Below are 14,485 nucleotides of genomic sequence, written 5' to 3' on the forward strand. Positions count from 1 at the left end.
CGCCGGCGAACCAATAGGAGCAAGTTCACGATGTCCGTGTTTTACTGCGCATGTGCAAATGCCGGAACTTGCTCCTTCGATTCGGAACTAAATACGGAGAGCGTTGTTGAGCTCCTCCGTTATTTCGGGAGCAATTTCTGGCCCATTGACCCATGCAGAGGATGCATTTTAATATTGTAGAGGATGCCTTCTATTCCCTTCAGTACAACATGCTCACTGCCTCCCTCTCCATGGTTTGCTGCCATTTTGAGAATGCCCTTAAAGTACCAAATTGATGTGTCTGTCTGAGACCCAACAGTTTACTTTCATCAGTCTGTGGAGAAGCTAATGTGAATATTCAGGAAATATAAAGAAAAGAAAGACCATTAGATGATGTATGTAATGAAATACAGTAGGCAATCACTGCAGTGATACTGCCTTGAAGCAGCTAAATGTAACAACAGAATGGGAGAAGGGAGAAAGAGAGACAGAGAACCATAGACCTGACAAGTGTTAGTCTTCAGGAGTAAGTCTCATTCATTTCGGTTTAAAATTATGATTTGTTATGATGTATTTTACCTTAAGAAAGAAGTTGCATTCATACAGCACCTTTCATAACCCCAGGAGATCCCAAGTCTCTTTAATTTGTGCACTATAAGGCGCCACAAACAGCAGCTCACCAGCTAACCTGTGTTGGTGATGTTGGTAGAGGGATAACTATTGGCCAGGACAAGGAGGACTCCCTTGCTCCTTTTTACGTCCACCTGAGCAGGCAGACAGGGCCACGGTTTAACGTCATATAAAAGAAGGCATCTCCGACAATGCATTCCCTCAGTACTGTACTGAAGTGTCAGACTAGATTATTTCCTCAAGTCCTGCAATGGCGCTTGAACCCACCATCTGACTCAGAGATGAGAGTGCTGCCACGAAGCCATGTTAAAAAATAATCACAGATCCACAATCGTAAGTATCTTTATATTCTGCCATTCGTGCTGAACATAAATGTCACACCTAGCCCTGATATTGACAGCCGTGCAAACGGTGGGTTAGAACATTATCCTTTTGCTTCTGGGACTGAGTTTGAATGCAACCCAAATCGATTGAATTCAGCTCTCAGCTGTCTGACAGCAGCTTTATAAATCCTAAGTGAAATGAGTTCGGGCAGTTTCAATTCACTCCCCAGTGAACACCCCCATATACAACCTTAATCCAACGCTAATTATCTCTAATTGGATAACTCCAAGTCTGTAAAGGGCAGCCAGCTGTAGGAAATAGAAATTCTATGCTATGAGCTGTTTGCTAAATGAATTCTACTTGCATAGTGACTACCGCTAGTGTAGACTGTAAGTTTTCAAACTGGGGTCCCTGCTCTCCTCCAAACCCCTCCCCCCAAAGGTCCTATTGGGAAATTGCAATGGGTTCTGGAGGTCAGATTTCTGTGGCATCAAATTTCTGACTTTGTTGATGGACTGTTATGTTATTTTGAATGCTGGATATTAATAAGCAAATGTTGTATGCAGTGATGACACTGTTTTCCTTTTTTGGTAATTGGGCCTCTATTACGGGAGTTAGAACGGGGGTTTCGCAAATGTGTCAACATTCGTAGGGGGTCAAAATTTTGAAAATCATCTGTGCAGCCAATATTGTTTGGATTTAGGAATGGAAACTATGGTATCAGAATCAGTGGGGTGGGGATATTAAATGCTTGGCTACATGTTCAACAGTGTCTGTTCGAGCCTTACTAATCTTTTTAATATATTTAGTTAGTATTAGCAATTTGAGATGTATGCAAATTAATAGGAACAAGGATTTAAACTTTATATTTGGCCCCCAAGGCTTACGGTACATACCATGGAGACAAAGAGCACGAACTCCGCAGATCTAAGATACAGGGTAGTTCCTGTGATACTGTGATCATGTGAATATGTTTGTGGAATGCAACTGATCAAGTCTGAATAATACAGACCATAATGTTAGCTAGCTTGGCATTTGATAAGGTACAGAGTATTTTAGGAGTAAAACAAAAGAATTATGAACAAAATAGGAAGATTTTTAAAATGTCTAAATTTAAATCCAGTACACTAACATTTTCAAATATGTTTCATTATTTCTACTCATTCCTAATTCATGACTACCTTCTCCAACATTGCTAGCCTCCCTCAGATAAAATGGGGAAAAAAAGGATATTAGTTCAGTAAAATTGGAAAGAAAAATCATCAGATGAGATAATGCATTTGGAGAGGCAGGGACTGATTAGGAACAGTCAGCATGGTTTTGTGAGAGGAAAATCATGTCTCACGAATTTGATTGAGTTTTTTGAAGGGGTAACCAAGAAGATAGATGAGGGCTGTGCAGTAGACGTGGTCTACATGGACTTTAGCAAAGCCTTTGACAAGGTACCGCATGGTAGGTTGTTACATAAGGTTAAATCTCACGGGATCCAAGGTGAGGTAGCCAATTGGATACAAAATTGGCTTGATGACAGAAGACAGAGGGTGGTTGTCGAGGGTTGTTTTTCTAACTGGAGGCCTGTGTCCAGCGGTGTGCCTCAGGGATCGGTGCTGGGTCCGCTGTTACTTGTTATTTATATTAATGATTTGGATGAGAATTTAGGAGGCATGGTTAGTAAGTTTGCAGATGACACCAAGATTGGTGGCATTGTGGACAGTGAAGAAGGTTATCTAGGATTGCAATGGGATTTTGATAAATTGGGCCAGTGGGCCGATGAATGGCAGATGGAGTTTAATTTAGATAAATGTGAGGTGATGCATTTTGGTAGATCAAATCGGGCCAGGACCTACTCCGTTAATGGTAGGGCGTTGAGGAGAGTTATAGAACAAAGAGATCTAGGAGTACAGGTTCATAGCTCCTTGAAAGTGGAGTCACAGGTGGATAGGGTAGTAAAGAAGGCATTCAGCATGCTTGGTTTCATTGGTCAGAACATTGAATACAGGAGTTGGGATGTCTTGTTGAAGTTGTACAAGACATTAGTAAGGCCACAGTTGGAATACTGTGTACAGTTCTGGTCACCCTATTATAGAAAGGATATTATTAAACTAGAAAGAGTGCAGAAAAGATTCACGAGGATGCTACCGGGACTTGATGGTTTGACTTATAGGGAGAGGTTAGATAGACTGGGACTTTTTTCCCTGGAGAGTAGGAGGTTAAGGGGTGATCTTATAGAAGTCTATAAAATAATGAGGGGCATAGATAAGGTAGATAGTCAAAATCTTTTCCCAAAGGTAGGGGAGTCTATAACGAGGGGACATAGATTTAAGGTGAGAGGGGAGAGATACAAAAGGGTCCAGAGGGGCAATTTTTTCACTCAAAGGGTGGTGAGTGTCTGGAACAAGCTGCCAGAGGCAGTAGTAGAGGCGGGTACAATTTTGTCTTTTAAAAAGCATTTGGACAGTTACATGGGTAAGATGGGTATCGAGGGATATGGGCCAAGTGCAGGCAATTGGGACTAGCTTAGTGGTATAAACTGGGCGACATGGACATGTTGGGCCGAAGGGCCTGTTTCCATGTTGTAAACTTCTATGATTCTATGATTCTATGCACAGAAAATGGGAGACATTCAAACAGGAGACAATTAGTATACAGACTAGACATATTGCAACAAAAAGAAAAGGTGGTACAGCAGAGATGGGTGATATCGTGGAGGCGGTCTTTGTAATGGAAAAGATTTGAGGTCTGAAACTCAACTCAGAGTCCAATAGCATGTCAAGGTTGCGAGCATCCTGGGTTGGCTTGAGAAAGTGGCTGGGGAGGAGGATGGAATCGGTGATAGGGGAACAGATTTGGGGCAGAGCTTAAGACAATGACCTTGCACTTCCCAATGTTGAACTGGAGGAATTTACAACTCATCCAAGACTAGCTGTTGGGCTCGCAGTCTGACAGCATAGTGGTAGTTAAGAGGTCAAGAGGTGGTGGAGAGGAAAAGCTGGGTGTCAACAGTGTGCATATGGAAGCTGATCCCATGTTTGCGGAAGATATCATCCAGTGGCAGAATGTATATCAAGAAGAGAAGGGGCGAAGGATAAATATTTGGGGACTTTAGAGAAGATGGGGGGAGGAGGGAAGAGAAATTATTGCTGGAGATACTCTGGCTGCATTCAGATAGGAGTGGAACCATGTGAGACAGTGCCACAGAACTGGACAACAGAGAAGGATAGGTTGGTCAACCATGTCAAACATTGTGGAGAGGTCAAGGAGGGCAAGGAGGGATAAAGTAACACTGTCACAATTGTAGGGGACATCATCATTATCTTTGGTTAAGGCTGTTTTGATGCTGTGAAAAGGGAAGAAGGCAGACTGGAGGGATTCAAACAGTGAGCTATGGGAGCGATAGGTACAGAGCTGGGATGCAACAACATGTTTCAGGACCAAAGAGAGGAAAGGGAGGTTAGAAGTTGGGCGATAGTTGGTGAGGAAGCAGAGTCAAGGGTGGGATGGTAACAGTGGTTTTGAAGGGAAGTGCGACAATGCTTGAGCAGAGGGAACCATTCACAATGTCAGCTAGCAGGAGGGCCAGGAAGGGGAGTGAGTAGTCAGGAGTTGAGCGGGAAGAGGATCAAGGGAGTAAGAGGGGCTCTCATGGACCTGAGCTTGCTGGCCTTATGTAAATGAGGCCTGAGGCCAGTTTGTGCCGGTGTGAACCAATTTCTAGGCCTTTATGTCAAAGGTGAAGATTGATAGATGACAGGAGAACTTGAGGCAATTGTACCTGTTACAACTGCAGGTGTGAAGATATATCCCATTAGTCTACTGCACAGAAAAATAGTGATCGTATCTAAAAAATTATTACAATTCTTGATAAGTATAGGAATAATTCTAATCATTTTGTACACTCAGTGGCCTTTATTACTGTATAACTCGTATTTCCCATTTGTCAATCCCTGTAACATGTATAGTTCACACTTGAATACCCACTGGACTGGCCTGGGTTTAGGAAGATGACACGTGTTCGTCGGAGGAACCAGCATTTGTCTAACGTTGGCATATGTTTCTAACCAACAGTTTGCCTTCTATATAAACGGCATATTCAGTGTGTCCTGTACATGGAATTAGATAAAATTTACAGCACAGAAACAGGCCATTCGGCCCAACTGGTCCATGGCAGTGTTTATGCTCCACACGAGCCTCCTCCCACACTATTTCATCTTACCCTATCTGCATATCCTTCTGTTCCTTTCTCCCTCATGTACTTATCTGGCTTCATATGAAAGGCATCTATGCTATTTCATCTCAATGTAGTAACAAGTTCTGGGTAAAGAAGTTTCTCCTGAATTCTTTATTGGATTAATTAGTGACTATCTTATATTTATGGCCCCTAGGTTTGGACTCCCCACAAGTGGAGACATCTTTTCTAATGTCTACCCTATCAAGCCCCTTCATAATTTTAAAGATGTCCATCAGGTCACCCCTCAGCCTTCTCTTTTCTAGAGAAAAGAGCCCAGCCTATTCAGTCTTTCCTGATAGTTATAACCTCTCAGTTCTGGTATTATCCTTGTAAATCTACTACAGTGAAGCTTACTCAGACTACAACAACTTGCATTTATATAGCACCTTTAATGTAGGAAAACATCCTAAGGCACTTGACAGAAGTGTAATCAGACAAAAATTGACACCAAGCCAAAGAAGGTGATATTAGGAGGGTTGACTGAAAGCTTGGTCAAAGAGGTAGGTTTTAGGGAAGGTCTTAAAAGTCGTGAGAGAGGTGGAGCATTTGAGAAGGTTAGGGAAGGAATTCCAGAGCTTAGGGCCTAGATGGCTGAAGGCACAGCTGCCAATGGTGGGGCCAAGGGAGTGGGTGATACGTAAAAGGCCAGAGTTGGAGGAACACAGAGTTTTCGGAAAGTTGAGACTGCTGCAGAAGTATATCGGGGCTGGCACTTCCACAAGAGTCACACTTGTGTCACCAGGCTTATTCAGCAGATTGGTACCAATAATCTATGGGGGTGGGAGAAGGAGAAATCACATTTAAGCCACTAAATTTACATTTTTGCAATATGTTTCTTCTGTGTACAAGGAGTTTATCTCAAACGGATCCAACCATTACCTGTGACAGACCTGTTTTTCATTATAACTTGCATTTCTATAGCACTTTTAATGTAAAAATGTCCTCAGGCGGTTCAAAGGAGCATGAGGGGGGGGGAGGGGGGGTGGCGGGGTGGGGAATGGTTGCCACGTCAAAGGAGTTAGTACTTCACCCTAATATTATATAGCTCAAAAAGCTCTCCCCCAGCTCACAACCCAAGGTTAGAAAGGCAAACATCTGTAATTGAACTGCTAGGTTATGGGAGCGTAGAATAAATATTGTACATGTTTGACAATAATTCATTTATGAAATCTGAGGGACATTATCCACAGTGCTAGTTGGATCTGAATATTGTGGATGTCTGTGTGAGAGAAACTTTCTTTGCATTTCCACAACTGTTAATTTTCTTTCTCCCACTTCATAAATCATCCCTCTCCAAATACAACTCCAAGAGTTCCTTAGTGAATGGCTAAATATACAGGTTTATAAAGGGGGATGACATGGATGGGGGTGGGGAGGAATTGTGTAGTTTTAAGGTATGGATTGTGTAACTCATTGCAGCCTTTCCAACTCAAATGTTTTCTTTCACCTTGGTAACAAGTGAGAAACACTTCTGTCAATTTTGATGTTATTGGAATAAAATGCTGAGACAGGTACAAATGAAAAGACAGAATCTCTTGAAAATTAGACCACTGACGAAGTGGTGATTTGTTTAAGCATCAAGGGAGAAAATCATCTCAGTCTTAGCTTATAATGAAAGCCCTGTGGACATGAAGTGCAGGTGTATAAAGTGCTAACTCACATGGTGTGACTGCATGAGGTAATGCTGCCCAGCACAGACACATTTATCACTTAGTAGCCAAACAGTGTGTCAATTAATAGTTACTTGGTGGTGTTTTAATACTATTAACAAAAGCCCCTTTCTAGTGCTGAACGATAGTGTGCTTTCATAACGTTACACCATAATTAGCTGTTATATTTTGGCACCAGGTGATGCAACCACTCAAATGTGTGAAGTCTAAATGAATACTGCCCCAATTTTTAAGAGCACTATGTTTATTATTGCCCTCAAGGTCTTCATTTACCAGAACTCATGTTGCTTAGGTAAGTAACAGGGTGCGGGAAATGAATTCTTATAACTAAATCTATGCTTTAATCAGGTTTTCCATAAACTTGATGAACGTTGATCTTTTTTCATCTAGCAATTCCTATGCTCCTATGTTCTTAAGCTAAAAATTTTGGGTTCTTGGAATATTGTAGTTGTACTCATTGCCGGCAAACGCAGTCCACGTGAGATGACACTTACATTGTACTGCAGATACCACATGTTCCAAATGCACCTGCACAATTCTGAATGCCCCAATCCTGTTACCCAGTTTCAGGCTCATCTAAAGCCAAGGCCCTGTAAATTATATTTGTATCATATTAAGAACACATCAACTTTAAAGCCAGTGGGTTCAGTAAATATAAATGGTGACGTTGACTTAATGTTCACTCTTTGATACAAATCTCATTATCAGCCGTATTCGTGATTTAATGTTTACTGCCCAGCCAAGTGTGATCTTTGAATTTTGTTCAACTATGCACAATCTGTTGTGGTTGAATAAAATATTGACCCTGAAATGTTTAATTAATGAGCCAGGCCATTATTTGGCCATATACAGTATATTGCTAATAATAGATTTCAGCGCTGTGCACCAAACAGTTTAACCTGCAACAATGATTAGAATGGACCAAACCAATGCAAATTGACCCAGATCTATTCAACCTAATGGCTGGTAATGGGATTGGTATCAAAGTATGAACTTTAAGTCAACATCTCCATTTATGTTTACTGAATGCACTACTTTGATGTGTTGTTAATACGATACAAATACAGTTTACAAGGGCTTGGCTTTAGCTCAGCCTGAAATTGGATAACAGAAAAAGGCATTCAGGATTGTATGTGGTCCATATAGAAGATATGGGTATCTGTTGAATAATGTAAATGTCATCGCTTGTGGATTTGCTGACTTACTGTAATTGCCTGTAGTGAGTACAACCAGAACATTCCAAGAACTCAAAATTCCTAACCTAAGAAAGAACTTTAAAACTAAATTCCTTGTGAACCATACATTACTAGTTGTGATGAACCATCTAGCAAATTCGGTGGACCTCAAGTTAGTTTAAGCACTGGTTGAATGCAGCAACTAGAATTGCACTTTCCTCAGCAAGGGGGGAAACTGAACACTCTTCCAGATTTTGAACTCAGTATATATGAATTTTGCTTATTTTCAAAACTAGTTTTAAGTTTATTGGAGCTTGAAATCAAGGGAATTTTCTCTATTTTGATCAGGTCTGACCGTATACTAAATTTCAATTTTCCGAAGAGTTCAGGACAGGTTAACGATGATCTTCACTCCATGATGCAATTTCTCACTACAGAGACTTACAGTTGCTTTTCTTATTGTTTACAGTTACCCTCTTGGACTCTATGTCAGCTCCTGGAGACTTGGGCTGGGTGGCCTATCCTCCTGAAGGGGTGAGTACAGTGTATTCCTTTTCTTTGAATAAGTAGCCCAGCAAGGACATAACTGTCAAAATCTACCCCGTACAATCTACTTCCAATCTACTGACACTAGATAACTATCTATATAATGCATCCTATAAAATAACATGTCTGAAAATTACTGTGATGACTGTGACTGGAACTGCTTTGCTCTCTCAAATTACCTCTCTAAATTGTCTATTTAGATGTGTTAGGACAATGTTTGCTTTAAGGAACTGGAGTGGTAGTGGTGGGAGGTATGTCTGCCTATTGAGGGATCAAAGGGTCAGGCTTGAAGGTTTAAAGTTGCAGGAATTTGGTTGCGGGGAAGAGCAGGAGAATGAAGAAACCCAAGACTTCTTCCTACTTTTAGAAAGTTTTTTGTCGCCTGAAATTTTTACAGAAAGAGTTAGATGGAAGCGAGATCTGGAGTTGCCTGAACAGGGCAACCTAGAGCCACATTGTGAGCATCTCGATTTTGTCCATTTGGCAGTACCATGCAATCGCAATGAGAGCTTTCAGCAAGATCAGAGTGATACACAGTTTCACAGATGGCAGATCGCAAAACAAAAATCCAAATACAGTCAACGTGAGATTTTCTACAGCAGTGTCCCCAGTTATATTCAGACAAGATTCACTTACTTTGTTCGTCAGTGTTACCAAGCTCCTCAATCCTGATTTAGTATGAAGGGATTTTCACCTTCACTGCTTGGGTGGTAAACCAATGGGGCAGATCGCCCGCCTGTTATAGAAACCGCCAGATTTTCATTTCTATTGATTTCAAAATCAACTGCCTGATGACAATGAAAATTACCCTCTCTCCCTATTACTTATGTGTGTCTATTACTCTCCTCTCCCTGGATGCTGAGGTTAATTGTAGTAAGCACATTGCAGCTAACACACCCAGCAACAATGATAATATGACAAAGCTCATTACCATTACAGGTCAGACCCTCCTGCCATTTATATAACAACTTGCACACATCTTCCTACTCGAAAGATGTGCTTTAAAAAAATTCAACTTTGGATTGAACAACTGAATTTGAAGTTGATGGGCTGGATGACCTTTTCTTATCCTTGATTTGTTTTCTTATGCTCTTGTTTCTGGCACATACGATTGTAAACCTGAATAATTTAATGGGGAAACTTACTATTTGACTTCATAGAGGCTCAATTGGTGGCACTCTCACCACTGAGTTGTGGGTTCAAGTCCCACTTCAGGGCTTGACGCCCAAGTGTAGTGCTGAGGAAGTGCTGCATTGTTGGATGTGCCAGCTTTTGGATGAGATGTTAAACTGAAGACTCAATCCATCTGTGTCAAGTGATTCAGATGGATGTTGAGGACCCTATGGCACTGTTCAGAGAAGAGCAAGGAGCACTCCCTGTGTGTCAGTCAACATTGCTTCCTCAACCAATGCCACCAAACAAATTGCTGTTTGTGGGATCTTGCTGTGCACAACATGGTAACCTCACTTGCATACATAACAGTCACTGCACCTTAAAGTAATTAACTGTATATGAAGTGCAAAGAGATGAAAAAAGGCACTATGTAAATGCAAACATTCTGGTTTTTTTATAATCAGGATGTGTTTATCTGATCCGTGGAATACAACTTGAAATGGTGGTGGAGGTCAAGTTTGGATTTTTCCACACTGTGGCAGATTATTACACTTAACTCGATGCTAAAGAAACTAGAGTTCCCCCCAGGCAGTAGACTATCATTAGCTCTGATTGTAATTAGATCCTGGTTTAAGTGCGTGCTGCACTTTGTTCAGTTAACACACTTCGAATTTTAGTTCTACAGACAATTTTAAAAGTTATTTACTTTTAGGAGACAACTTAAGAGTTCAAGTTGCCAAGGAAAATGAGAGATCAGTGTGGCATTATGCGTTCAGCTAAACCATTCTGAAGTAATGAATGTCATATGACTCAGAAAAAAATAGCAGCCAAGATCTTAAACAAGTTATCCCTGTGCTTTAGATTGACTTTTTTTTGTGTGTGTGCATAAGAGAGGAGGAATGGAAGAATAAATTAGACATTTTTAAGAACAAACCAGATCAAAAGGCTGAATGACTCCAAATGCAAATAAAGTCAGTCAGGAAACAATGTTATTGAGCAGAGTGTTTACGTGAGAAGTGGGATCTACCAAGCAATTTGTCAACAACCTGCTGAATCCTCATCTGAACCCATGCTTTGGGAGTTACCCTGTCTCAGGAAGAAATGTTGAAATTAAGACCCCTTTGCTAACATTGTAAAGACAGTAGATATGATTTATGTGGAGTTCTACAACAAAAATAGTCACTCCTAATGATACCGATTCCCTTCTGAAGGGACGTACCTGTAATGATAATGATTGTGTCATTTTTGCCACATTTACTAGTCAGTTTAATTTATTTTCCCCATTTCCACAATGCACATCCAGGAGCACCTTTGTGTTTTACTCGCTGTGATGTATTATTCAGCGCAAATCTCTTTCCCAATTCTCTGTTTTCCCTGCCCTGGAGGTTTGATCTCTCCATGCCAATAATTTCCAACTTTTTTGGAGGGGTTATAGGAGAGAAAAAGATAAAAGGTGTGAGGGAATCCATCATGAACATCAGCAAAATGCTTTTATTTGAACACAGACCTGGGTCTGCTGGTCAAATGGACATTGTTTGTTAACATTAAAATCTAGATTCAGATGGGGTTTAATGTGAAAGCACCAAACCAATGTGAACTAAAATAGTCCAAAAAATCTAAAAAGATCTAATTGCAGTATAGCTTCAACTGGGAAGCACATAGAAGAAACTCACTTCTTAGGTTTTTGGGGCAGGCATTCTATATATCATAAAGGTTAATCTCACCCAAACATTGGCAGTCTTTACATAGCATTACATAGAAATTACAACACAGAAACAGGCCATTCGGCCCAACCAGTCAGTGTTGGTGTTCATCCTCCAAGCGGACAGTAGCCCTAACATTTGATTGACACCTGGTGGAACCAAGCTTCTGGCCTGCCCCTCCCCCAAATTGAGTAATTCAGCAAAGACTTTTGACCTTCTTTGACTTAACCTATTACTTCTAACCACTGGGAGACTCTGGGCGCTAAATTGGGCCGTGTAGCGCTTGTTGTTTCGGCACTACACGGCCTCTCCAACATCCAAGATGGCACCTTGGATGCGCATGCATGTTTCCAGTGTGAAGAGTGCAAAACGCCATCTTGGTATAGGAGTTAGCATATGCGCAAATACCAAACGCCAGAAGCATGTAAAGTAAGGAGAAAATGGATACAATCAGTGTGCAACGCTGATTTAAAGTGATAGACACCATTTTAGGACTTAATGCTCAACTCAAAGCACAGTCTTAACCCCGACTATCTGTCTTAGAGTGCCTGGAGGAACCCCATCAGCGCTATTTAAAGGGACCATGCAGAATTTACAGGTTTGTGGCTGGATTATTGCTTCTGGCTGCCGAGACATTTGTAACTGTTTTTGGAGGTCTCCTTGACTTGAATACCAGGACTAGGGGGACATAGCCTAACATTTAGAGCCAGGACGTGCAGGAGTGAAGTTAGGAAATGCTTCTACACACAAAGGGTGGGAGAAATTTGGAACGCTGCTCTGCAAACAGCATTTGATGCTAGCCCAATTGTGAATTTTAAATCTGAGATTGATAGATTTCTGTGAACCAAGGGCATGAAGGGATATGGGGCTAAGGCAGGCATATGGAGTTAGGTCACAGGTCCGCCATGGTCTCACTGAATGGCGGAACAGGCTCGAGGGGCTAAATACCAGTGCCACTTGCTACCTCCTGATATGCGCCACCTTCTCCTGCAAGAAACCGGGACGTGTATCTGAGTGATGTGCCTGTCATGGTTGAATAGCTGCCAGTGTGTGTGGCCTGTGAGTTGTGGTGGGCGGCTTGAAACAGTGGTAATGTGTAATGAGAGGAAGCATCTGATTGGAAGAATTGAGTACTGATGGAAAGAGTTTGTTGGTATGTGGGTGATGGGGGGTGTAGTGTGTGGAGCAGTGGATGCGGCTAGTGGTGCAGTTGGTAGGAGACGCCACTTGACAGTTGACCTCATTCATCTTGACCATTCATGTCAAAGCATTGAACTTCTTCCTGCACTGCATCTATGTTCACGATGCTGTACGCCTGGCATTGAATCCGTCCCCCGCTGCCTCCCACTGCCTTTTGGGCATATATCTGGAGGGCCTCTTGCCCCCCCACCCCCCCCCCCCCCCCCCCTCCCACCCAACCACAGATACAGGATGTCCCTCTTTCCGTCCACCTCTTGCACCAAGGCCTCTAGTGCATCAGCAGGGAACCTTGGTGCACGCTCTCTCGCAGATTAGTGAGGTCTGGCATGCAGATTGGAGGATGTGGGATTTAGTAGAGTGCAACGTTTATTCAATACTTTAACATAACTCATCAGTGTGTAAACATAGGGATGGGATATGCATCTGTGTTTTCCATGTGCGATGTCTGATCTCCGCTCAGACAGCAGACTGTCATTTTTAGCAAATAACAGGTACCAGCTACCTTTAAGAGATTTTAAGAGACATCCTCCCTTTAAGAGATTGGGGCTCCCCCTGCTGGTGGAAATTGCATTTACTTGAATTAACATGTAAGGCCTAGATTTCAACGCTGCTTGAAGGTGAGTTCTCAAAGTTCTCGTCCTGCCTGCGCAGGGCCATTGAGCGCGGGTTAATAGCGGATCACGCTACCCGTGCCCAATAATAGGCCTTATCCATTTTTTCCCCCTTTGAGTCTTTAGTTGATTAAATTCAAGATTAATTGAATCATTTCTTAACATCAGAGATTGTTCTTTGTAATGGAGGGTGGTGACTTTTCAGATAAATGTCCTTGGCACACAGTTGTTATTTTGTAAATATCTCCCCAGCCAATCATCAAAGCTTAATCCAGCATTGGGCAATTCTGGGGTAAAGATAATGGTAACGGAAATTACCAGGATATGATAGTGTTGTGTTTAAGGTATGGGACCAGCAACCCAGAGGTCAGAGTTCTCACCATGGCAAATTGGGACAATTGAATTCAGTAAATGTAGTAACAATTACCTTGGAAGCTGCTGGATTGTTGTAAAAACCCAAGTGGTTCAATATAGACCTTCAGGGAAGGGCACCTGTCACCCTTACTTGATCTGGTCTACACATGAATCCAGTCCACAATGCCCTCTGAAGTGGTGTAGCAATCTAATCAGTTGTACAAACAATCATTATGTTCGAAGCAACTAGGGATGGGCAATAAATGTGGCCACACAAGCATCGCCCACATTCCCTAGAATATATATAAAAAATTGCCTTCCTGGAGCAGCAAAACAGAGAGTGTTGCAATCGTGAGGCTCCGATGACTCAGATTGCTATAATTGTCTGTGTGACCGTTTCGAACCTCGAGATGTTTGTTCAGACTTCAAGGAGCTGAGCTGAGCTGGGCTCCCAGAGTTTCTCAGTTAGCAACAATTGAATGTCAGGATCACTTAAGAATTCATTGGTAATGAATGTGAAAATGTGCATATGTCAGAAGTTTTACCAGCACATCAGTGATTTGCACCAGGAGAAGAAAGGAATAAAATATAGACATGAAGCATGTTCACTGGTCGTTTTTTTTTTCAAAACATACTACACTTAAAAAGAACCTTTAAATCTTATAAACGAGTTCTAGAAATAAACTTCAGATTTTTGACTGATGGGAACACTGGCTTCAAACACGATGTTTACAGTGAGGTGTGGAGGGAAATTTATTTCTCCATCTCCGATTTTACCTCCCTTCTCCTGAAGGTGCAGACTTTTTGCTATGATACATTTCCACAGGTGTTGGCCACTCTCCAGAACTCACCAAGTGGTCATTCTTCATTCATGAATCTGGACATTGAGGAGCATTTTTACAACTTGTCGCCTGGGTATTGTGAATCGACCGCCCGTTATAGAAACCGCCTG

General features: G+C 41.8%; 1 protein-coding gene across 1 annotated transcript in view; it reads left to right on the forward strand.

The window, feature by feature from the left end:
• Positions 1–8,483: 8,483 nt before the first annotated feature.
• LOC137331602 (ephrin type-A receptor 3-like) overlaps positions 8,484–14,485 on the forward strand; it is a 245,296-nt gene continuing 239,294 nt past the window's right edge. Inside the window, exon 1 of the mRNA XM_067995509.1 lies at positions 8,484–8,540. Within this exon, the coding sequence (XP_067851610.1) occupies positions 8,493–8,540 (48 nt within the window). The 5' untranslated portion in view covers positions 8,484–8,492. The remainder of the gene's footprint in view (positions 8,541–14,485) is intronic.

Source organism: Heptranchias perlo, chromosome 13 (assembly GCF_035084215.1).
Source record: "Heptranchias perlo isolate sHepPer1 chromosome 13, sHepPer1.hap1, whole genome shotgun sequence".
Lineage (NCBI taxonomy): Eukaryota > Metazoa > Chordata > Chondrichthyes > Hexanchiformes > Hexanchidae > Heptranchias > Heptranchias perlo.